Genomic DNA, 26,665 nt, shown 5'->3' with positions numbered 1-26,665 from the left:
GACAAATCTTATAGTGTTCTCATATCCACTACAGAGAGATTCTATACAATTATGTCAACATAGGTATCCTCCTGTACTAAGCATTATGCTGCAGAAAACTCTGAATTACAGAAAAACATCTCACATTGGGGGTTAATAATAAAAGGTCCAGGGGCAGTAACCCATAGCAACCAATCCGCAGGTAGTATTTATTGATCACCTGTTTAAAAGGAAACATTTTATCTGTTGCTATGGGTTACTGCTCCTGGGCAAACGTATGCCTTTTATTTTTATATTTTTAGGCAAATCATTTAAAAAATTCAATTATTTATCACCTTTTTTCTATAATAATAAAAGAGTAGCTTGAATTTGATGATAACTAAACTGCATGCATCCATAGTGGGTTTATTCAATGTTTGAATGTTTTTTTTAGCAGACTTACGATACAGTGATCCAAATCACTGAAAAAAACATTTTCAGGAAACACCCAGGCCCCAAGCTTTCCGGATAACAGATCCTATTCCTGTATATATAATAGTGGAGCCAGAGATCATTCAAGTTCCTATCAGATTCAGGTGATCATAGGATTGCAGAATACTCCATCTCTAAAGCTTTTAATACTTTTTTTTAAAGATATTTACTTTACTTTTCTTTAAGAACAGTAATTTATGGTTTTTACAACCTGGCAGACTTTCAACCAGCAATGGGAATGACTAATATAACCTCTGTGCATATGGACCTTTTCAGACTTTAAACCACACAAAACAGCTGTACTGTAAATTTTCATTACTGCCGCCTGATGTGACTAATTAGCCCGGGAGCAAAAGCACATCGTTATGGAATATAAACGGCTGCCAATATTAGTAATAGGTTTTGGTAATGTTTTTAAAAAAACAAAAAAAAATCTCTATTAAAATCAGTACTTGAGTCAGACTCTTGCAGCAGTTATTAGCATCTCTTCTACCAACTAGAAGAAAGAACTGTGATTTAAGAACATATGTAAATATTATGTGATGTGCATAACTGGCTAATTGTTTATCTCTTATCAAGGCTATTATGTCTCCTATTACTTTATCTAAATCACTTTTCCCCATCAATGAATATATTTAAATACAAACAAAAATGGATAACAGCTTTTCTTTAAAATTTTAATTCTCCAGAAACATATTAGTTTCATATTACTTACTTTCCTTAAAGGAGAAGGAAAGCTCCAAGACAGTTTATTGGCAACAGATTAGCCACAATAGTGCATGCTAGAACGCTATATTTATTCTGCAGAATGCTTTACCATACCGGAAGAAAACTGCTGTAGACATTGTCTCTGTTTGTTTAGGATAGAAGCTGCCATATAAACTTGGTGTGGCATCACTTCCTTCCTGAGTCTCGCCCTGCTCACTTACAGCTCTGAGCTCAGATTACAGCAGGAATGGGAGGAGGGAGGGGGAGAGGAGCAAACTGAGCATGCTCAAGCCCTGCCCTGGAGGTTAATGCTGCAAATAGGAAGTCTGATACAGAAGCCCATGTGTACACAATAGATGGGAAAAAATGCTGTGTTTCTTTTGACAGAGGACTCAGAGCAGCATTACTTCAGAGCAGTATTACATTGAGGGTTTACTGGTGTATTTATAACGACCTTTCTGATAAAGCTTACTTAATTTTAGCCTTTCCTTCTCCTGTAAACGTCACTGTGAAATATTTTATACAATCCAGGGTCGTGAGGTACGGATGATAATGCTCCTGTTAAAACAAGAAAGCTGCTCTCCTCTTATGGGTAAACATTACATAAATTAGGTATGTCCAACCTGAGTATTCTAGCTGTTAAAACAATTCAGGGAAAGCAGAAAGTTGGATACCTATATGTTTTAGGGTAGGACAGAGAGAGCATTTGCCATGGGCACCTAATACAGTAATGTAGGAAAGCACCAACAGTAAAACCTCACAGTAATGTCGCTCTGGGTCCTCTGCCGAAAAAACATTGTATTTCTTTCCTTCTATTGTGTACATGTGGGCTTCTGTTTCAGACTTTCCTCTCTCATCTTAAACCTCTAGGGCACGGGCTTGAACATGCTTAGTTTGCTCCTCTCCCCCTCCCTTCTCCCTCCCTGTTGTAATCTGAGCCCAGAGCTATTAGCGAGCATGGAGAGACTCAGTCCAGCGCCAGACAATGGTAGATCTCCGTCTGTGTTTCAGCTCCTGGTCTGCCTACACCTGGAAGCATTGTTTCCACTCGAGGGCAGGCAGACACAGTGGATTTCAGTGCAGAAACGTGACATTTTGCAGAGAATCTGCATTCAAAGTGTTCTCTGACTCTAGCCTTAGGCAGAAAGTTATGTCACACCAAGTCAATATGGCAGTTTCTATAGTAAACAAATAGAGAGAACTTCTAGAGCTGTTTATGGTAAATCATTCTACAGAATAATAGTGTTATAGCTTGCACAATTGTGGCTAATCTATTGGCAATAAACTGCCTCTGTAGTTTTTCTTCTGCTTTAATAGAGCAGAGAAGTGGGGTCGGTCAGGTTCTGTCAAATCAGCCTTGATCCCACTGAACTGTAAAGAAACAGTAAAAGAAAGTGTTTTAAAGTAATTAAAATATAATGTAGTATTGCACTGCAATGGGTAAAACTGGCATGTTTGATGCATGAACACTAATATAGTTTATGGAACCAAGCTGCTGGAAAAAGGGAGAAAAGGCACAGGCTACACAGCTGACTACAGATAAGCTCTGTTGTGTACAATGGGATTCTTCAGAACTTATCTGTTATCTACTTTGTAACCTGTGCTTGAATGGCTGTCCCCATGGCTAAACAGCAGCTTGTTTATATAATCTTTAGTTGTGTTTCTAAAGCTAACACACCCATTTTGCCAGTGTGGAGCAACAGTACATTATACTGTATTTTCATTCCTTTAAAACACGTTCATTTTTTGGTACTACTGTCCATTTAACAACAGCTAGAAGGCTGGAGGGAGTGCATCCCATGATTTCTGTAATTGTCTACCTTCTGAGGTAGGGACTTAAATCTTCTTCCATTGTCATGGGCACTTTCATCTCTTATTCTCTTTATACTTTTATCATTATATTTTATACAGAGCTGACATTTCACAGTGCTTTCAGATTATACATTATTCATATCAGTCCCTGTCCCATTGGAGCTTACAGTCTAAAGTCTATGTCACATACTGACACTACTATAGTCAACTGTATCAGGAGCCAGTTACCCTTCCTGTAGTTTTTGGAGTATTTAGAGGAAGCCAACACAATCATTGGGAGAACATAACAATTACTTACAGATTGTGTCCTGGCTAGAATTGAAACTATGAATTGAGTGCCGCAATGCAGCAAAATACATTGTGCCACCATTCTATATTCTGGGGTCCAAAAGCAAATGCTCCCCCTGACTGCCCCAAAACTTGCCCTGGTATAATCACATAAAAAGTGTCACATAGCAGTTAGCATTGCATTATAGTGCAGTATAAAGAACTGAGTGACATGATTAGCATTCATTATCCCTATATAATATAACATAAAGCACTAAGCCAAAATATGAAGAGTAGCATTTGTTAGCGAGAAGAATATGTAACACTGGCACAAAGGTACTGTATGAGGCAGAGAACATGTGGTGCTTCTAAAGCAAAGCATTAATCAGAACTCATTCATACTGCCAGTGTTGCCAATACCAAGTGAAATCACTAATTCTCATGTTACTTAAGGTGTTGTTTCCTTGGTTAAGTGCAAAAAGAAACATGTCATGCTCGCAGAGTAATTACAGGGAAGAGTGTGCAATTTAACATTAATACATGTAAAATATTTTTATTCAAGTGGAAAAAATAATGTTTTGATTGATTAATTTAGGAACATTGTGTTTTCAAGCATAAATTGTTGGTCGAGGATATAGAGAGTGCAGTACAATAATAATAATAGCACTGCAGCACTTAATTCCGCATTTCCTGCTTTGTGGGCTTCTGAATTATTCTAGAGAATGCAGCTGTGGCTTGTTAGAATTTTGGAAGATATATTTATGTTGATTACTTTCCTATTATTTTCTAGATCAGGTTGAGAATAACAGAGACCAGTTCTGTCCTTGGGTGGAACCAGTATGGGAGCATATTTGTCATCATGGAGCTGTGCCCAGCTATTGCTTAAAGGGATACTGTCATGGGAAAAAAAAATGTTTTCAAAATGAATCAGTTAATAGTGCTGCTCCAGCAGAATTCTGCACTGAAATCAATTTCTCAAAAGAGTAAACAGATTTCCCAGCTGCCCCAAGTCATGTGACTTGTGCTCTGATAAACTTCAATCACTCTTTACTGCTGTACTGCAAGTTGGAGTGATATCACCCCCCTCCCCCCCCAGCAGCCAAACAAAAGAACAATGGGAAGGTAACAGATAGCAGCTCCCTAACACAAGATAACAGCTGCCTGGTAGATCTAAGAACAACACTCAATAGTAAAAACCCATGTCCCACTGAGACACATTCAGTTACATTGAGAAGGAAAAACAGCAGCCTGCCAGAAAGCATTTCTCTCCTAAAGTGCAGGCACACGTCACATGACCAGGGGCAGCTGGGAAATTGACAAAATGTCTAGCCCCATGTCAGATTTCAAAATTGAATATTATAAATCTGTTTTCTCTTTTGAGAAATGGATTTCAGTGCATAATTCTGCTGGAGTAGCACTATTAACTGATGCGTTTTGAAAAAAAACATGTTTTCCGATAACCGTATCCCTTTAAATAACTGTTATTTTTTGTGATGGTTGCCTTTTAAGTAATGTGAACCTGAACAAAACATAAATACAATTTATGAGATTCAAGGATTGTTGAAAATGGAGGCAACAGGTTATGTCTGAACTTGAGTTGCCACCTAGCCAATATTTTACTGGTCTAGCTGGTAAAAAATAATGCTTGATAGAGACCCCAATGGGGTTCGAAACGTTGGATGCACCAGTGATGTTGCAATAATAAAAGTTTTTTGCACCTTTTGAAGAAACTGGAGTATGGGTTCATTTTACATTATTGAATAAATAAACCATTCAACCGAGCACCTGAACCTTGGAACCAGGGGCACAGTACAGATATATATGTACAATTCCCAATAAAAGAGGATTATCTATAGATCTAGATGCCACTTTTGCACTCGTTTTAGATTTTTATGCCTTAGTCTGATTTGTGTTGCTGAGGACATTAAAATCCAACTGCAAAAGTTCTTATTAATTATGCATTTGCACATGGAAAGCAATAGTAGTACAACAGTCTCTCAGTCGAAGCATTTGCATTTTTATTACGAATAGTAAAGTTATTTTTTGGTGGGGCCTAGTGGTGTCGTTTACAGCGTAAGTCATTAGCATTGAATGGCAGAGTAGGCTTTTCCCATTACACACTTTTTATGTTATAAAATACTTTATGTTAACGTTCACTATGTTATAGAATGGCTAGTTCTAAGCAACTATTCAATGGGCCTTCATTTTTTCTTTTTTATAGTTTTTGAATTATTTGCCTTCTTCTTCTGACTCCATATAAAAAACAAATGCTTTGTGAAGCTACAAATGTATTATTTATTACTTATCTTTCTATGCAGGCCTTTTCTATTCACATTCCAGTCTCTTTTTCAAATCAATGAATGGTTGCTAGGGTAATTTGGACCCTAGCAACCAGACTCCTGAAACTGCAAACTGGAGAGCTGCTAAATAACTCCACAAACCGCAAATAATAAAGAATGAAAACCAATTGCAGATTGTCTCAGAATCTCACTCTCTACGTTATACTAAAAGTTAATTTAAAGGTGAACAACCCCTTTAAATAACTAGCAGTGCCCAAATAAATTATTACAATGTACAATGTGCAAAGTACAATTTTTTTAAGACAATCGTTGTGTTTTTCTCCCATAATGCAGCTACTGAATTCTAATGTAATTATGGCAGTCTGTTAAACTCTCTGATTTCTTGTGTTTTAAATGTAACATGACTGGATTCATAGTCACTAAACTGATAAACTACATTTGCTTCATCTTAATGAGATTATAGTGTCTATGGGATTATGGTTATTACATTTTCTGGTATATTAGGATGTGACGTTGCCCAATTTTACTCTTTAGCCCCCCTATGTACAATTTTACAATTCAGTTGGGCCCTTCACCCAAAAAACTTTTTTTAAATAGTGAAAGCAAATGTAATTGTAAGCAAGTTTCCCATATGTGTTAATTAATCATTTTTCAGACGTTAAAAAAGTCATGAAATGTAATGGCAGCAATCTGGCTTAATTGTGACAATTTCCTGCAATTAGGCTGAATTTCCGTGAGTGATAGGTTTTACTTGAGGCAATATCAATGTTACACTACTGCAAAGTCTTTTTCTGGAGATTAGTCACCCACGGTAGTGCAGATTTAACCGTAGGCGACAATATTTATCTCAATATTTACTGCTACAAACTCCAATCAAATCCGCTCGTTTTTTTACGCTTATTTATTATCACATTTTCCCAAAAATTTGCTTTGCGGGAAAAATCAGATTTTCATGATTTTTTCGGATTTTTTTATCAGGTTTTCACACTTTTTTTGGGAATTTTCACCCAAAAACTCAGAAAATTTAAGGGTATTGCACAAAACCCAGCGCATATCAAAAAATCATTGGAACTTCTCCCATTGATTTATATGCAACCTCGACAGGTCAGAGATGCCGGATTATTTTAGATTTGGACTTTTCCATCCTCAGGGTTAATAAATTCCAAAAAATTTGTGATTTAAAAGTTCGATTTTATTTTAAAAAAAAATGTCGTGATTTTTGCATTGGGAGTTTAGTAAATAACCCCCTAAGAGTCAGACCTAGAGAACATAAAGGACTAAACAAATACTGCATGTGATTCCATGGCTATTTTGGTTTGAGAAAGGATATAGGATTCTATTCTCCTCATTATACATATGGTCACATGATACTGAAGGACCTATTAACAGGCTGTTGCATGTACTACAAAAACCTACTAATGGTTTAAGGAGCAGTAATAAAAAAGTGTTCTGTTTTTGCACTTCATTACTAGTCTTTCTTATTACCGGTAAGTCCAAGTAAAATATTTCATCATGATTTTATTGTCTTTGCTCTGAAGGCAGGCATCTTTATTCTTTGTACATAATGGCCATTGCTTCAATAGCGATTTACTTGCTTCGGTACAAGCTTCAGCTAATACATGTTAATGAATTGAGTGCAAAATCCCAACAAAGGGAATGTTAAAGTGTATTTGAAGTGCTGAGAGCCATGTTTATCAAAGGTAGGGAAATAAAAACCTCCACTGATTTATCCCACAACCTAAAAACATTCTTGATCAATATCCATTTGTTCCCTTTGATGAAGGTGCTAAATTTGCTTAAAGGGCTCAGTCTTTAAGGGAACTGAAGCTGTTGAAAATATTGTAAATATTGAAAGTATTTACCATCTCCACATTACCTCTGTATCATCTCAGAGATACAGCAGAACAATGAAAAAACAAAATTTGAGCCAGCACCATGGATGAGCCACAGAGGCAGTGCATAATCTGTCCATATTAGTGCCTTGTCCATATAGTGGCATAAATGCATAGTAGGCTCTGTGTCTGCAGATCATTTTTCCAATGCATGTAGAAATGCAGCCTATTGATGCGGGAACATGATATACAGACTAATATGAAGATTCCCTCCTCCATCCATTATTCTATGTTATTCTATGTCTATATATATATAGTTAATGTATTACAGTCCCATTTGGTCAGTAATGCTGAGAGGGGCTATGAAAATATGGCATTTCCCTATCTTTCAGCATCAATCACAGGCTTTCTGAGCAACTCGTGTCTACCTGCTAGAGGGACAGTGTAGCTACCTAGGCACTTCCTAAATACTGTCATGGTACAATTCATACTGGGCTTGTATTCTATTTCTGTGACATTATTTAGTCCACTTTGGCAGTTTTTGTTAATGCTGGTTTAATTGTATTGCCTTAAAGTGATTTATATTATGCACCTCTTGCTAATACAATGTGACTGCCATTTCTACTCATTGGTTTGTCAAAAAGTTACTTGGTTAAAACCTCAATATCTGCAGCCTGAATCAGATTTGACGCTGTTCAGTGCATCCCTATGGGAAAAGAATCACCATTGCCCAAAACTGTCGACAGATGTGATGGTACTGCAACTGGAGACATCATTTTTAATATTAACACTTCTCCCTGAAATGCCCAATAGAGCTGTGAAAAAATAAATCTTTTTCATAAAGTGAGATCCAGTGCTCTTAAAGGGTTTTATATCTGTCTTTTGCTTTAAAAATTGCATTCCAGTTCCTATTTGATCTGTGGTTATTATAGAAGAGCACCCTTGTGTATGTATGTGATAAAGGTTTCCTACACCCCCAGGGTCTGTCAGTATGTTGCTAACAATTCCAGTATATAAAGCAAGAGGAATGATTCATACTCAGATATAGAAATAGTTTCACATAGTTATGCCTAAAATGCCTACTTCTGATTTATAAAGATAGTTTAATGGATCCGCACACACACGATTATTTGCAGTTGGGGAGCTTCCCCTTTTATTATGCTACCAACATTAGATTCTGTTGGTAGCATAATAAAAGGGGAAGCTCCCCAACTGCAAATAATGCGCGGATCCATTAAACTATCTTTGCTGTTGCTAAGGGACCTTGCCTGGTCTACAGAAGGCCAGCACCACCAGTGCAGTGAGAGTGAATTACAGGTGTGCGGTTGATCTATCACATACTTCTGATTTGTACCACGCAGTATTAAATAAGGCTGCAGATGCTTCTGTGGATCACCCCAAACGATTGAAGGCAAATTAATTAATTAAACTGGCATTACTTTCAATTACATTCTAATCCTTAGCAGGCAGCTATACTTGGCTAATTGCTTTTGACATTATTGGCACAGCTATAATTTAAAGCAGGAGGAACATGCTTATCATTTTAAAATTCTCTCAAGTAAATAGAGGCAATTCAACTTAAGAAAAAGTGTGCAGGTAGCATGTACTGGTCATGTGTATGATAGAAAACATCTGAAATGGGTTGCTAGAACTGGGCAAACCATGCTCCATTTATTACATTATTCATTACAAATAAATGTACAGCTATTTACTGACTGCTGCTAGAGATACATTGCTCAGCCCATGGTTAGGAGTCTATGGGGCAAATTCACTAAGCGCCGAAGCGCCGAACGCTAGCGTTACTTCGCTAGCGTTTGGCATTTTCGTTACTGCGCAAATTCACTAACGAACGCTGGCGTAGATTCGCTAGTGTTACTTCGCACCCTTATGCCTGGCGAATTATCGCTACGGACGTAACTACGCAAATTCACTAACGCGCGCAGTGTACTGAACGCTACCTTTTACGCTAGACTTCCTTCGCCACCTCAGACCAGGCGAAAAAAAGTCAAAATTTTTTCTAAGTCCCAAAAAACGCTGGCGTGTTTTCTACATTATGGGTGATAGGCTGAAAAAGATCGCAAATTTTTTTTGGGGCTCCCCTCCTTCCCCCCTACATTTCCTGACTCATGGCAACTTACCTATACAGTGGGCACATGTGTAGGGCAAAATAACATTTTTATTTGATGTTTTGAAGGTTTTCTAGGGATTTGTAGTGCTGATACGTATTCCTCCATTGAAATTTGAATTTGGCGCCGTATGCAAATTAACCATCGCTATCGTAACTTCGCTTCGCTTAGTGAATCAACGCTAGCGCAACTTCGCAACCTTACGCTACCCCTGAGCGCAACTTCGGATTTTAGTGAATTTGCGAAGCGCTGGCGAAACTACGCCTGCTGAAGTGTGGCGAAGTGCGGTGAAGTGCGGCGAAGTTACGCCTGGCGCAACTACGAATCTTAGTGAGTTTGCCCCTATAGGCCCTAGGTGTTAATCTTAAAAACAGGCAAGGCAGTCCCTGGGCAGTGGGGGCCTTTATAATGTCACAAGTACACATTTCATATGCAAAAATATCCACCCTTGTAGCAACAGGGAGAATAGCACTTCCTTGATCCATTTTTACTAAAAGAAAAAAAGTCAGCACTTACCATATGTTATATGGCCTTGGTCTCACACGTCTCCTTAGCAAATGAATACACTGATTTACATTGCACAGTTTTACGGCATAACATACCCCAATTTTTTGTGGTCTCCCAGTTCTCAGTGTATCATTTTGCCATTGGATCTTTATTTTATAAATATATAGAGTGTGGCATAAATCATTTTATCGTAAGTAATCTGCTTGTGGCAATGACTAAATTTTTTAGATGCTGAAAGAGTATGATGTTACTTAGCATTGGAGGATGCAGCAGTGCCTAAAGGGAACCCATGCAGACACAGGGAGAATATACAAAATATCTAGGTTAGACTCTACCTATGAAGCCCAGTGCTAACCACGTAATCATTGTGCCGTCTATCAATGTATTGCATTTTGTGAATAAACCAAAATGAAGTAAGCTTAAAGTTACAGGAAGAAAAGAAATATATAAATGTTATCAAAGATACAAGAAATTAATTTTTTAAAAAAGGGATTCAGTATATATGTTCTATATAAAGTAATGGCAGCATACTCTATACATTTATACAAAATGTGTTGTTTAAGACATTTTCTTTTTAAAAAAATTGTTGTTTTGTACCTGCTATTTCCATTTTGCATCCATATTTTATGTTATGTATGTTTATGAAAGGTCTTTTAAACATAAGAAATCACTGATCCAGCTGCGGGAAAGAAAAATATCTATTTGATTGGTCAAGTTCAGTTTTTGTAGCGGCCAAGGAAAATAAATAATTCAGTTTATATATATGATAACTTGAAACATGTCCACCCCAGGTTATTTAAGGTTTAATGTGCAGTATTTCAAGGGGAACTGTCAGGGATCCACTATAAAGGTCCTAGTTTTGTAAAACTGTCCAGTTGTAGAAACGTGTATTGATGTTTCTATCCCAATAAAAAGCATTTTGGGTTAGGAGACCGTCTCCTCATTTATCTGCAAAGCAGAAGGAATCTTGGGTAGGAAACCTAGTATTATTTTCATGGAATACTCTATAGGCTAAAGCCCAACACTGGGTTTTATAGAACAGCATTGCGCAGGTCTGGACTAAAAATCAAAGTAGGCCCTGGCATTTCAGGTACACAGAGACCCAAACAGCCCCCTTCCAGCCCAATAAATAGTGATATAAATAAACAGTTCTGTCATTGTGGTTGGTGACTGTCATTGAGGTTGGTGATCAGATCCCAACTACTGACCAGTGTTGTTCTAATTGGTGCTCACCAGTGTAGTGAGATCTACCTCTGCTTTAAAAGCCAATGGCTGAGCCTTAGCCCATAGGAATTTATTTTGCTTTATAATGGCATTTCTTGGTTTCGGGAATTTTTAGCTACTAAAACAGGAGCTATATAAAATAATAATAATTTATGCATGGCAGACATGGTGCTCTAAGTCTGTTTAAGATCAAATGTCTTCCATCAGTCTAGCAGTGAAGTGTCCCTTGTGATGTCAGCAGTATTAATGCAAGCTTATTATTGATGAGGTTGGGGATGCAGAGGTAACATTGATCATCTGAAGGAGGGATCTGAGAATTGGGTGACAGCTGTTAGAGAGTCTCCTGCTTGGTCCATGAGGTTCCCAGAGCAAACCTCTGAAGAGGTCCGAAACGCATAATCTATGTTACAAGTTCCATACTTGAAACCAAGGAATGAAGCCAGATACTGCCTAGTAGAGCCTATAAGGTTGCTTGCATGCATTCAGTCACTGGACCCAGATGCGATTGCCTTTTTATAAGAAGACATTCTTACGTATAATTTCTTTGTGTACAGTGCTTAGAAAATGTGTGGGTTTTACTTTTGAATTTTGCAAAATGCAGCCTTGTTTATCGACAGAGAAATGCACCCAGGAGAATCCTTGTTTTTAAATTCATTGCTAAATGCAGCAGCTTATTTTATGTGTGGTTTTATGCAGCAGCACTGACTGTATGCTTCATGAAGCTGACCTGAGAAACTTTTGCATGTAGTGCAAGGTCACCATTTCATTAGCTGTGCTTTTGCATTTTTCATTAATAGTGTAGGCTGTGGGGTTTGTGTTATGAACTGATGCGCATTTAAGGTCAAAAATCCTTAAAGGGCAATGGAAACAACAACAATCTGGGGTTTTAGTGTTCCTGTCAATGACCCAACAGCTGGAACATTGTTTTCTCTTGGTAAGAGATCAGAGAAGGCTGAAGAGTTCCACCAAATGACACATCAATTAAATATCTTGCTGGAGTTACATCTGCCAGTTGTCCTTTTCCTTTCAGCGTGTCTCCTTTATGACTGAGACGTTTTATGAAGGCTTCACTATGGAAAGGAAGAGCCCGTGACAGTTATATGATGGGGTATAATGTTTTAGATGAACAACACAAAAAGTTATAACTGGCACTAAAAGTTCACTACAGCTGTTACTAGGAGAATGTAACCAGACGGAAGTGGTGGCTTATAATATTCAGTGAAGTACATGGAGCTACAACTTTACACAACTCTTTGGCTTTGGCCACTAATTAAAAAAAGTCAGTTCTAATTGTTTCAGAGCAGCTGCTCTTAAAGCAGGTGATGGTAACTCTCTAGGGCAGTGTTTAACTGCCGCACTGTGAATAGTGCTGTAGGTCAGAACATCCCAGCTGGAACTACAGGAAGTTGCTGACTGAATCTTCATACGAGTGTGAGCACAGCAGGTGCCGTTTTAAAAAGAGAGGGCTCTGACTGTGCCAAACATGTCACCTGCATGTGACTTTGTACCAGAGTCAGTTTTAAGGACAATAAACATAACTGCTACACCTGGTGCTAGCCACTGGGAGACTGTTTGGCCAAATTTAGTTTTTTTAATTATTATTTTTAATAATTTTTCAAAATATATTATTATTGTTCATGCTATTATTGTATAGCTTTATTAGGTGCATGTACCCTAAGATATCCAGTTATCAAGGTGCAGTAACCCCCAGCATGTAAAGGCATAGTAAATCTTAAAATATTATGGCACTGTGAGCCATAGTATATAATGGCACAGTGGCCTCTGGGATATAATGGCACAATGGCTTCCAGTCTATAATGGCACAGTGACCTCCAATATATAATGACCCAGTGGCCTCCAGTTTATAATGGCACAGTGGCCTCCGGTCTATAATGGTACAGTGACCTCGAATATAATGACCCAGTAACCTCCTCGATATAATGGCACAGTGGCCTCTGGTCTATAATGGCACAGCGACCTCCAATATAAAATGACCCAGTGACCTCTTGGATATAATGGGACAGTGGCCTTCTGTCTATAATGGCACAGTGACCTCCAATATATAATGACCCTGTGACCTCCTGGATATAATGGGACAGTGGCCTCCTGTCTATAATGGCACAATGGCCTACGGTCTATAATGGCACAGTGACCTCCAATATATAATGACCCAGTGACCTCTTGGATATAATGGGACAGTGGCCTCCGGTCTATAATGGCACAGCGACCTCCAATATATAATAACCCAGTGACCTCCTGGATATAATGGCAAAGTTGCTTCCGGTACATTGGCCTCAAGTATATAATAGCATATAATGACACATCAATATATATCAGCACAGTGGCCAGTACGCATTGGCATGTAGTGAAATATTGGCTGCTAGCATATAATGAGACTGCAATGGCACAGTGAGCCCCACCATATAAAAGTACAGATATCCCCACTTTGAGTATACAGTATAATCTAGCCATTCTTTGTCTGGTATCATTTTTCCTCCCATGTGTTTTGCATCAATTCTTGTCAGTGTAAGAGATCACTAACAAGTAATATGAAGGAAATAAACAAACCATACCTCTTATTTCACCTTTCAAAAAAGAAAGAACAAGAGATTTATATATAAATACATATGCTACAGTTTAGACTATTTTAGAGAATTCCAAATTATGGGGTTACAGTTTTGTGTGGCTTACAGTAGTCTTTTTAATCACATCAGTCCGCTATTGTAGTTAATGGGAAAAAGCTGCCCACTACACACACCATTTCCATTAAACAAATAGCACTCAGGAATGTGTGAGTCATAACTAATAAATGGTGTGGGCCATAGGGCAGCCACGTCCTATTTAATAGAATGGGAAGCAGCTGGCATCGGAGCTGAAAAAATATTCTGTCGATTCTGTTCATTTACACAGGCATTAGGGACTCTAATATTATTATGATGTCTAATTGATTTTTGTGATATGGTATCAGCAGCAGGTTTTCAAGGTAACAAATATTAGTATGTAGCCTCTAATTGCGACATATATGAACCCTGTAAACAAGTAACCTGCACATGAAGATCCCTGTGCTGTTTTTGATTTTACTTGACTATTTATATGTTTGCCCATGTGTATATACAGGTCTAAGGGGCCCATTCACTAAGCTCGAGTGAATGAATAGAGGGAAAAAAACTCGAATTTCGAGGAGCTTTTTGTGCTCCTCGACTATCAAATTGGCGTAAATTCACCTGAGTAGAATGATTCGAATAGATTGAGTGAAAAAACGCTGCGACTATTCGCCCATTCGATAGTCTAAGTACTGTCTCTTTTAAAAATCATTCGACTGCCTACTTCGCCAGATTAAACCTACCGAATTGCTTTGAAAGCCTATGGGAAAGTCCCATAGGCTTTTTTTCTACGTTTTTGATCGAATAAAAAGGCATTCGATCGATCATTCGATCGAATGAACATCCTTCGATCGAATATTTGATCGCTCAACTATTTGCCGGGCGAATATTCGCCCATTCAACTATTCGCCAGCGCATAAATTCGCCCGAATTCCCTATTCGATTCTATTCCAAGAAGTGCTTCTCGCCATGACTGTGCTATAACTAAATGACTCCTTTAGTCTATAGAATGTTCTCTTTAAAGAAACATTGAAATATGAGGGTAACGTTTATTTTATTTGCATTTATACATTTGACAGGAAGCCTCTATAGTGGTTGCCCTTGTTGATGAAAACAAAAAAAGCTTCATCCCAGGGGGAAAAATGCACAATTGTTATGCATTTCATACCTTGAGATAAAGCTTTTTTGTTTGTACAATTTGAGATGAGAATTATGCTGCAATAAAAAAAAATTTGATTCTGAAAATTGCATTTGTGAAAGGTCATACAATGTTGTATCTGTACATTTTCAAGATTTATCAAAGTGTAATGGTTAAAAAAAAAAGGATAAAAAAAGAAGAAATAGAAATCAGTGCCGTACATTTTTCTGAAGCAGGGACCTAAGTAGTCCCAAAAGCTCGCACTTCATTATCTACTGCACTAAATTAATCAATAAAAGGTTCGGGTTTGGAATCCGTTATCTGGAAACCCATTATCCAGAACGATCCGAGTTATGGAACATCCATCTCCCATTATAATGAAATAATTGAATTTTTTTAAAAATGATTTCCTTTTTCTCTGTAGTAATAAAACATTACATTGTACTTGGTCCCAACTAAGATATCATTAAGCCTTATTGAAGGCAAAACAAACCTATTGGGTGTATTTAATGTTTAAATAAGATTTTAGACTTTTTTAGAGTTAAAGTATAGTGATCTAAATTTTTCTCAGTATTTTTTGAAAACAACTCTAGTGTATTTATCAATACACTATCCCAAAAAATTTGTTTGCGGGGAAAAAACCCAAAAAGTTTGTGAAAAAAAAAACGAATCGTATGAATTTTTCGGATTTTCCACCTAAAAACTCAGATTTTTGCCCAAAAACCACAAAATCTTGGGAATATTGCACAAGACCCAGCACAGATCAAAATGTCTTTGGGACTTCTCCCATTCACTTATATGCAACCTCAGCAGGTCTGAGATGCTGGATTTTCCATCCTCGGGGTGTAATATATCCCAAAAAAAGTTTAGTAAACAGCCCCCTAAATGTGCATAATAAAAAAAATGTTACTCCAATTAATATTTTAGCTTGAAATACATGGAATTTAAACATATGCTAGTATAACATAAATAGTACATAATAATACTTCTTATATAAGTATAGCAATAAAGATGATAGCTATTTCGTTTTACTATTATGGCTGAAAGGTTAACTAAGAGACAGCTGCAAGGCAAATCCAGAATGGCGAATGTTGCAGTGGCAAGCTGGTTAGCAGTGAGTCTGTGCCATAATCATTAAATAAGCCATAAAGCCTGGGAATGCAGGGAAATCTGAGCTCCTTGCACACTTTGCTTGTGGAGCCTTATTGCTGTGGCATGACATTTGCTGAATGTGAACATGCCCAGATCACTGTTGTAGTTAACCTTGCAGTGTTTGCTCTACAGATGGGCTGCTAGTGTGCCTGAGGGAGGTCTCACGGAGGAGGTGCATTGTTTTGCTCCCAGTACAAGGAGCATTTTAGCTGGATAAGGAAAGAGTGTGAATGAGCCAGATTGGACAGGCACAAGGCAACCAGAAGTAACCTACGGGAAATGTTACCATATAAAAGGCAGGGGAAACACTGAGCATAATGATCAGCTTGGCAGGACATAAAAGGAGCAAAGTGGATTCTATAGGAGGATCTGGGCATAGAGGAAAAACACATTTCAGCAGATTGGCGGTTTCTGTCATCGGGTGTCCCAAGATGGTTCGAGTGACACGCTTTAGCCCAGCTGATCCTGACGTGGAAAAAGCAATCAGAGGTATGCGCATTGCTAAATTAGGAGGCCAGTGGCCCTCTGAGGGCTGAGATTTCCTTCCCCAGTGCATAGCAGGGGAAAGTTGTGGACATCTGTTTTACCTATGGGCTGAACTGATTGTCATTCTTAAAATAAAGTTGCCTAATTGTGAAAAACAAGAACTAGAAACTACTGGATATATATATATAAATAATAATATAAAAAGGAATATCCATCTCTAAAATGTGTTACCTGAGATTTTGAGCCTGCGCTCTGATTGGTAAACCCAGTAATATATCTGCTGAGTGCGCAAATTGCCTTCCCAGCAGCCAGCAATCCATTTGCATGCAGCCATGTGCAGCTTTGCAACTGGAGAATTAGATAAAACAACGTTTTCAAATTATTTGGCATCCTCTGTTCCTGCAATTTTAATCTTTAGTAGAGAACAAACATAAATTGCTGCATTCATTGAACTTGTTTTACCTTAAGGCCACTAAATAAAAAAAATGTAAACAAAAAAAATGGTTGTATAGCTTTTGCTAAAAACATATTTATACTAGCTTTGTTCATTTAGATCAGAACACCATAGGAAGCAGCTTTGCCATATCTTAGAGCTTTCTGGATAATGGGTTTCCGGATAATATGGAAATTTGTATGCACAGACATAATTCAGCACTTGCTCAGACCACACTCTTTAATGCTTCATACACAGGGCAGTTATAGTCTATTTCTTTAAAAAATTGGTTTGCCATTCAGTTGGGTTTCATGTGTTCACCACAAGGAAATGTGTGATTGGACTCATCTGATGTTTCCCCATGGGTAACAGGACTGTAGATAATAACTGAATGCATTGATCGAATTCCAAAAACTTGGGAACATAGACATTAGTATTTATCAGATCAGTTAAAAACAACCCTGCTGCTATGTGTGTATGCAGTATAAAAGTGTGAGCTTTGGTAAAGCTGCATGTACTTGAATACATTTTTGTAGTTTTTAATCCTTTTCTATAAGTGGCCCTACTGAAAGTATCACCTAGGAGTCACTACAGGACATTACTCTATCCCAGCATCTATTACATTTATGGGATCTGTTATCCTGAGACCCATTATCCAGAAAGCTCCAAATTGCAGAAAGGCCATCTCCCATAGACTCCACTTTATCCAAAGTTTTTAAAAATGATTTCCCTTTTCTCTGTAGTAATAAAATAGTACTTTGTACTTGATCCCAACTAAGATATAATTAATCCTTATTGGAAACAAACCCAGCCTGCTGGCTTTATTTAGTGTTTACATGATTTTCTAGTAGACTTAAGGTTTGAAGATCCAAATTACAGAAAGATCTGTTATCCGGAAAACCCTAGTTCCTGAGTATTATGGATAACAGGTCCCATACCTGTATATGATATCTGATACTGCACTGAAATTGCCTACAGTTCTACAGCTGTTAGAAAATATAGATAGAGGAATTCCGTCATAATAAAGGGTTTGACATGGAAACTTAGCTGTATGTATATGTACAACTCTGTACTTCAGTGTTGGACTGGGACACCAGGGGCCCACCCAAAAACCTTTGACCAGTGGCCCACCAATTAATCTTAGACCAGGGGCCCAGTCTTAGTACTATTTTTCTTTCTCTCCTCACTCAACCTCTATTCTCCTTGTTTCTTTTCTTTACATACTATAATCTATTATTCCATCTATTTAGCCTCTTTGTTCTCATAGAAATAGGGAATGGCCATGAAATAGGTCAAATGTTTATCAGCATGAGGGCCCAATGACACCTGGGCCCACCGGGAGTTTTCCTGGTATCCCTACTTGTCAATTGGGAAAGGCAAACCACCAATGGTAGCTGGACTGCAAACCACCAATGGTAGTTGGACTACATCTCCCAGCATCCTGACAGCTAAAGAGGCCTTTTTTAAACAGAAAATCTGCACACATTTTGCTGTGTGTGTGTGTGTTTTGTACCCAACAAATTATTTGTGCACGAATATGTAAGAATCACACTTGAGATACAGCTGTTTGGCTTTATAAAGCATGGGGGTTTTGGCGCATAAAATGGAACCACCACTGCTATAGATGTCTTCACGAAACCAATGATACAATTATGGATTCCGCCATGTACAAAATTTAAGCAAAACTGTTGTGGTGCCATAACAGACACAAAAGGCCCCAGAGAGGTTCAAAACTGGGCTTATTTTTATGCACAAGGGAAATTAGTAATCGTCTCCATTTTCTACATTTCCATGGATCTTACAGGGGTGTAATAGACATTACAGCAGGGCCCGCCCACCAATTACAGCAGGGCCCGCCCACCATCCAAAATACTGGGGAAGAGAGTCTGTTTTTACTTACATATACTGTAAAGTAAAGGTCCCACTTCATTTTCCCTACCAGCACTCACTGGGCCTACCACATTTACAAGTGAAATCTAAAATTTCAAGCTTAATTAAAAAAAAAAAATCTAAATTTGCACTGGACCAATCAGCATGTCAGATGCAATCCTAGCTTTAACACAATAACATACAAGCTGAGAGGAAAGGCATTTGATCAGTACATTCAGATTTAACTTAATTGATATTAATCCATATGACTAATTGGATTTAGCATATTATAGCATGAAGGTGAATAAGTTTCCTTACAGGCACACTGTATCCAAGTGTTGCTAAGAAAAAGGAAGAAATCTGATCTGGGGCCATAAAGAAAGTATTCACGCAGGTTATTTTAAGATGTTTATGATCTGGGCAACGGGACACCGGCCACCTTCATGGGCATATTATTGGGACCTGTATATTTTCCAAGCGCATAAAAAGGCTTTTTATAAGGACAAGAAAAGTAAGGCAAAGGGGGGGGAGGACATTCTTAGAAAACACAGATAAGCCTTGAAGCTACTGTTTGTTTTTGGTTGATAGAAAAACATTTGTTACTTCGTTCCGCCTGATTAAATAACAAATTGGAATGTATGGGCTGCAGCAGTCCCAATGTATATATTTAGCCAAGGAGACTTAAAATGATTATCCATTCTTGTTTTACTTTCCATAGCAGATGCACGCTGTGTGTGACAGGGGGATTAATCTAAAGTATAGCACTAGCAAACGTGCTCCAAGCTCTCTCTTGGATATTCAAGCCATGCATGGCCGCTCGGCTTAGCAGAGAAGGAGTTAACACTCACTCACATTTCAATTACCTTTACACATTGGGCTATTACTGCTCCTATGCCTCTACCCTTTTATTTTGCTTCCCATTACATTGTTTAACAGTCACTCTGTGTATTGCTTGAATAACCTCCAATCAGTTTGTCCACGATTTACAAATTAACAGACCACCGCCGAAAACACTTTGCAGTGCTGTGCCCCTGTCATGCGGTGTCTTCTTTGTTTAGTGTGCCTGGTTACCACTGTACACCAACTCACTTGGCAATAAAGCTATAAACAGGGGATTGGAAGGACTCCACTGAAATCTTAACCCTCAGAGCTCACAGGAGCCTGTGACAGAACTGATAAAAGCAGCAACTGCACCAAGCAAGGGTTAATGTGAATTTCCCCCCTCTGTGAGAAGCAGAGATACATTACAGGATTCAAAACACTGTGCCCAGTTGCTCAAGAGAACCCTTTAGAAGAGTTGTAAAACTAGAACCAAGTAGCAGCTGGAATGATACATTAGTGAAGGTATTTTTGACAGGACCTGTTGAAAACCCCAAAATGGGGCGGCACTAAAATCTAAGCAAACTGTTATGATTAGGTTGCTTAATAGGGTTTTAGAAGACGTGCACGTGCTGTGTGGCCACTTTAACGACTTCTCTACTAATGTAGAACAGAGAGATACATTGGTCCCAAAAATACAGAATTTGTTTTTTTTTAAATTTCTGTCAAGTGATAAGGGAGCTGCAGTATCCAAATTAGACTTTATTTACATAGCAGAGCTTGTGTATATAAGTAACCGCAAAGTGTATGTAGGTTAATGTTGTTGAATTCTATTGCACAGGTTTAGCACAGTTCATCTGGAAAATAAATGTTGGATATTTGAATCTTTGCTCATCCCAACCCCTCACCTACAGTATATAGACATATAAATATTTGTCACCCAGTTCTCCAACTGTGCTTTTTGTTCCTTGCATTTCTAGCCTCTGCATTTCCTCTTTATTTGATAAATACCCTGATTTTTTTCCTTTCCCCTGTATTCTCTCCTTTCACGTCATCATTCTTCTTAATTTGCATTCTCCCCTGTAATTCTCCTTCCCCTATATCTTACCACCCAATCCCAATTCAGCTTTTTGCCTAGATTTGTTCCCACCTCTAAATGTAACCTCATTCCTCTAGCTAATTCCATGAGAATATGTATTTTCATAGAATATATGAGGCCTTGCTGTTGTAAAGGCCTCCGTTTTTCTTTCTTTATTGTGTTTAGTACAGGGGTACATCATTTGCTGGCTATGGTATCTCTCTGAACAAAGTATGACCACACCTAGGTAACACAAAACCTAAGGGAAGTTATTTAGAACCCTACTTAGATTGCTTTGCACTCAATTCAGTCAGACCTACCCCCCGTCTTCTTGTAGGATGATTGTAACAAAATAGGAGAATATAGGAGGGTTGGTAAGAATTAATCTTGTTAGCCAGCATGCTTCACCAGGAACTCCTTTCTATAAAGGTCTCTAGAGGTTTGAAAGAATTTGCTTTACTTTACTATAACAACCTACGGGGAACTGCTTTATACAACAGCGTGGTTTCAATAGCAAAACTACTGTTACTACATAGCTCTATAGTTACAATTTAGTACTAATAACATCTAATGCTTACTTACACCACCCTATGTATTTTCTCTTTCTTTCATGCCATCCTGTTCTATTTATTTCTCTTACTACATCCCATCTACATTTGAGCTACTCCTTAAATAACCCAGTTTAACTCTCTCAGATTGGGACTTCTGTTGCTGCTCTTAGTCCTCGTTTCTGCGTTTTCTACCTTTCCTTATTCTTCAGCATTCTCTCTATCTAATATAAACCTTTGCTCATCTCCCATTTACAGGTTACACATCAACCTGTCTGCCATATATTCTCTATTCAGTGTTCCTCAACTTCTTGGTTCTCTACCTTTTTCTTGTTGTGCCCATTTGCTCCTTATCACTCAGCATACCCATACTTTAATTTTTTAGACTTACATCCCTTTTTTTCCCTATACTGCTCTTCATCATTCACAATCATCTTCTATGGCTGCTCGATGTACCTCCTATTCCCTATCTCAACATTTCTTCCTCCCCTACCCACATGTATGTTACTATATATATATATATATATATATATATATATATATATATATATATATATATATATTAAAGAGGTTAGAGGGATAGCTATGACTGACATACAATCAGCCTTTGAATTACAAGCAAATCTAATGCATTTCAGAGATGTATTTCTCTCTTTGGTCATATGCATGATCCCACTTCTTCAGAGCAATTTTCCAGACAAATACTCATTCACAAATAAAGCTTCTGTATAATGAACCTTTCCATATCTGTAAGCCTGAGACAACAGGCAGCAATTATGGGAACTAAAGACACATGGGGTGCTGACTGCCACTGCCATCTGGCGGAGAGCATCAGAGGTCAAAACGCCACGGTCACTGCTCGTGATGTTATTGAAAACCACCCTATTTTACACACACACACACACACACACTCTATGTGACAGATGGACCTCCATACAAAAAAAAAAGAATAGATATGGTTGTTGTTTTTTTTCAATTAAAATAGGCAGAACTAATTTTCAGTGCATATAGCCCCTTTAAATACAACTTGCTGTAGTTTTTATAGATTGTATCCATACAGGGGATCTAGGGGACAGAATTAGGAATGTCCTGAATCCAGTGAATAACTGTCTTGGGGCTGTGTTGAAATACCCCTGTGGCAAAACATATATTCTCAAGCCAACCTGAAAGCAGCCTGGTAGCACTGACTGCCTGTGCAATCCATTGGGAGACTTGTGGTACCAGCAAATTAGTTGTGTGGCTTTTATTAAGTTTCTAGCTTATTCTGGCCGTATTTTGTCGCTAACATTCTGAGCCCTGGGCCATATACATTTCAACCGTGTTGCCTCATTAGCAACACTTTTGTTTAAAAAGTAACATGGATACTATTGGTGACCTTACTAATACATATGTTAAGCAGTGATTTGCTACTGGTTTACACTGGCTACATTCTGTTTTGTCATCTCTTGAGGGTATCTTTATTCCAACAAAGTGTTTTAGCTGCCATTATCCACACAAAAATGTAAATGATTTACCCAGGCATCTTAATGACACTTGACCGGTTTATGGCCGTCCCTCCTCCAGATTTCTTAATTCCCAGGACTAGTTCTGCTCTGCTCGGTGAGCTGTGAGGTGACTCCACGCAGGCAGCTCTGAACGGCTCACGTTTTGTGTTTTGTTTATTCCCTCTGCAGCCTGGAAGTCATGAATGTCAGCCCTCTACTTATTTTAGGTAAGGTACAGGGGTAATATGCATGATATGAGTGAATAAGAGCAAGGGATCAGGGCAGACAGCTGCTGTGCATTTCCTCTCTGTGCATTAGCCAAGTGATCAAGCTGTGGGAAGAAGCCAGCATCTTGGTTAAAGTGATTGCTGTCTCATTGCTGGGAAATAGCTACTGTAATTGTCAGCAAATGAATACTGATATTGAACAACTGGGTGCTGTTAGCATGGGGCAGCTCCAGAAGTTGTTGAGCTTTAACAGTTAACTGTGAGTAGGGCAAATAACTTGCAAATAACTCACGTGTGTTACTGCATGGATGGGTTGTGGAGGGTGAATGTGATTAACAAGCTGTTAACAAAAAAGGAATACATTCTCCTTCCTCTCTTCTGAATAAAATGAATATTGTGTACTGATGTTTGTTTTGGTACTGGGATAATCGACAATTTTAAGAGTTGTTGTTCTGCATCACACATGCCATATGGTTGTTTTAACATGCAAATGAGAAGCACAGACATCATACTTAAGGTGATCTATTCACAAAACCTTAGCCCTGCTGGTGTCATAGGTCTCTGACACACAGATATCTCTTTGGCACCTCTGGTGGATTGATAGGTATGTTACTGACAGGTGAACTTGGAAACCCTACTTCTGCTGTGTTGTGATTTATCCCCGACCCCAATGGCCACTGCTCATGAGAATATGTGACCTGGCACTCTTTTACTCAACAGAGTATTTGGGATACAAGTAATAAAATGAATCCCTTATAGAACTAGCATGGTGACTATTAGGTAGTGGAATGCTGTAACTAGCAGAATTATCCCATTAGGCAAAGAGGAAAGGATTAGCAAGTGGATTTCTCCTTTCCCAATTGAAAAAATAAGCATTACTTGCCCTTGAATGAAAGGGGGTTCACCTTTAAATTAACTTTTAGTATGACATAGATAGTTATATTCAAAGACAATTTGCATTTGGTTTTCATTTTTTTATTATTTGGGGTTTTTGAGTTATTTAGCTTTTTAGTCATCAGCTCTCCAGTTAGCAGTTTGAATAATATGGTTGCTTAGGCCCACATCACCCTAGTAACCATGCCTTGATTTGAATAAGAGACTGGAATATGAATACGAGAGGCCTGAATAGAAAGATGAGTAATAAAAAGTAGCAATAACAATACGTTTGTATCCTTATGGAGCATTTGTTTTTATATGAAAGCTTGAAAAATAGAAGGCAAATTATTCAAAAACTATTAAAATAATTGAAGGCTAATTGAAAAGTTGCTTAGAATTTTATTACATATTAAAAGTGAACTTAAAGGTGATCCACCTCTTTAATGCTTATCCATAGAGGTAACTCCACGAAATAAAACTGACCAGTTTGACTAATGTCAAGAGTTACCTAATACTAGATGATTACGTTTTTTTCTTGCCAATCCCATCTATGAATGGGAAAAGTGAACTGTGAGTAGCTCTAAGTGAAAATATAGAATATAGGAATCTATATGTGGGGTTGTTGCTTGTTTAGAAGGTGCAAGGCTAGATCTCTGCTGGCTTCTACCATCACATGGAAGTGATTAGTTACTGCCATGGGAAAGGCAGCTTTGATGTTGAACTAAACAGTGTAGGTTACCAGTCATTGATTATAGCCATAACTAGTCATTGATAAATAACTATTGGTTGGAAGCCATTAGAGACCAGAGAGAATGGAATACTTGTTAGCAAGATAACAGTAGAGATTCCATGGTATCAAAATCCTAACATGAAGGTACGAGTGCAAGGATTGATTTATCCTGGGGTCTCTTATTTATCATGCCATTATCCCGTCGCTCACTAGTGCACATACACTCCAGTTGATGCAAAGCACCCTGCAGAATCAATGAGAGCCAACACAATGTGCCTAGAGGCTCAATAGAAGCTTTCAGCCGCTGCTCAAATTCACCAGCATTCTAAGAATGAAATCTAAATGTGAAAATATATTGTAATGTATTATTCAAAGTTGTTTTCTTTGCAATAATTCCAAATTATGCAAAATAAACTGGGAACAACTATTCATAACCAGTCAGAAATGGAGAGCAAACACTTGGGAATAGTAAATATTTTATTCAAGCAGAATAGGAGCATGTACTGTACACAAGGAACAATAACCACTAATGGAGCAGAAAGAGTCATGGAGAGAATGGCTCACGCAAGAATCAATACAAATGTAGACATAACGAGGAAAAAAATGAAAAAAAAAAACATTCCATACCTCCTGATGACTGGACACCATTTGGCTCATTTATGATTGAGTGCCAAGGTGCATGAATTAAAATACTATTCACAAAGGCAAATCAGCAGTTGCATCTTGTTTTCTGCATAAGGTGCAAAGTACTGTACAAAATGCAGATGTTAGGTGATCTAGAATGAATGCCTGCCTTGATAAAGTAGTCATAAATATATATGCTGCTGCTGGTACCAGAAAATACGTGACATAAAGCCCACGCCTAAATCTCCATCTCTCTTTATTACACTGTTCTGCTGTTTCTTTTGCTTTCCCTTTCTTTAGATCACTGGTTGCTGATCCGTCCTGTTGTTTTTCTTTATCCCTTTCCTTTCTCATGCCACTCTTTTAACCTCTTTTGTTTCTATCCTCCACTTTCTCTTCTTAAATGTGTCCTTTGTTTTTTCTTCTCTCCTCTGTATTTTCTTTTCATCCCATTATCACCGCTCCCCTCCTATTTCTCCTGCAGTTCACCCCATCTACCCATAGCTGAGCTGCTGAAACTGGATAGGTGTTATTAGAATTTCTTATTGAATAAGTGTTTTGTAGTGAAGATGTTGTGAAGATGGGGGATCTATAATACTGGCTAAACACATGGACGATTGTTTAAATTCTCTTGTCTTCCTTTTCATTACGGTCAAGTTGCAGCCGATCGTAACACACTGTTTACCTATTAAAACTTTCTGCCAAGCTCTCTGTTTATAGAAGGCAAGATGGCAAAGTTGGATGGCGTATCTTGCATTTTTTACATTGTTACTTTGTAATTTGAGAGGTTGAAGCAGATATCAATCTGTTAACATCTTCTTGGGAATCCCCACTCTGCTAGGATCCTTCACCAGCTCAGATTTTTGCCAAGGCTCTAAGAACGGAATTGCTTGTAGAATTGCCACTATATTTTTAGGATTCACACTTCAGATCTGATTTAATACTTACAGAATTAAGAGAGAAGGCGCACACCCTCAGAATCAAAATGTGGGGTGCTAATCCATTGGAGGCTCCCCATCAGGGTCTCCAAGTCAAATTGCTAAATATTGTAAGTAACGGATAGCACACCCAGTTGAAAAAAAATAATTAATTTATTACAAAAAAGGAAAAAAATAACAAAAAACTGGGTGTGCTATCCGTTACTTACAATATCTAGCTGATTTAATACTAAGGCAGGCAGTAGAGTAAAGTACAATAGTTAACAAAACTTAAAGGGGCTGTTCAGCTTTAAATTAACTTTTAGTATAATCTAGAGAGTGATATTCCGATACAATTTGGAATTGAGTAAGAGAATGGGGCTATAAATAGGAGAGGACCTGAATAGAAAGATGAGTAATAAAAAGTGGCAATCAAAAAAAGCCTTATAGAGCAT

At 38.0% G+C, this 26,665-nt stretch overlaps 1 protein-coding gene across 5 annotated transcripts in view; it reads left to right on the top strand.

Moving 5' to 3' along the window:
* The window catches only part of enox1.L (ecto-NOX disulfide-thiol exchanger 1 L homeolog), a 334,042-nt gene that overhangs the window by 183,732 nt on the left and 123,645 nt on the right, over window positions 1–26,665 (top strand). The window contains exon 1 of one of the 5 annotated variants that reach the window (XM_018247315.2): window positions 16,246–16,608. The exons of 2 other annotated variants lie outside the window; for them this stretch is intronic. In XM_018247315.2, coding sequence (XP_018102804.1) covers window positions 16,437–16,608 — 172 coding nt within the window. In that variant the 5' untranslated portion in view covers window positions 16,246–16,436. Of the gene's footprint in view, window positions 1–16,245; window positions 16,609–22,930; window positions 23,064–26,665 lie in introns of those variants that run through there. 2 more of the 5 variants (XM_018247314.2, XM_018247316.2) reach the window with 2 other exon arrangements.

Source organism: Xenopus laevis, chromosome 2L, assembly GCF_017654675.1.
Source record: "Xenopus laevis strain J_2021 chromosome 2L, Xenopus_laevis_v10.1, whole genome shotgun sequence".
In the NCBI taxonomy this organism is placed as follows: Eukaryota; Metazoa; Chordata; class Amphibia; order Anura; family Pipidae; genus Xenopus; species Xenopus laevis.
The sequence above is the reverse complement of the archived record's forward strand: the minus strand, read 5'-3'. Positions and strand labels throughout refer to the sequence as shown.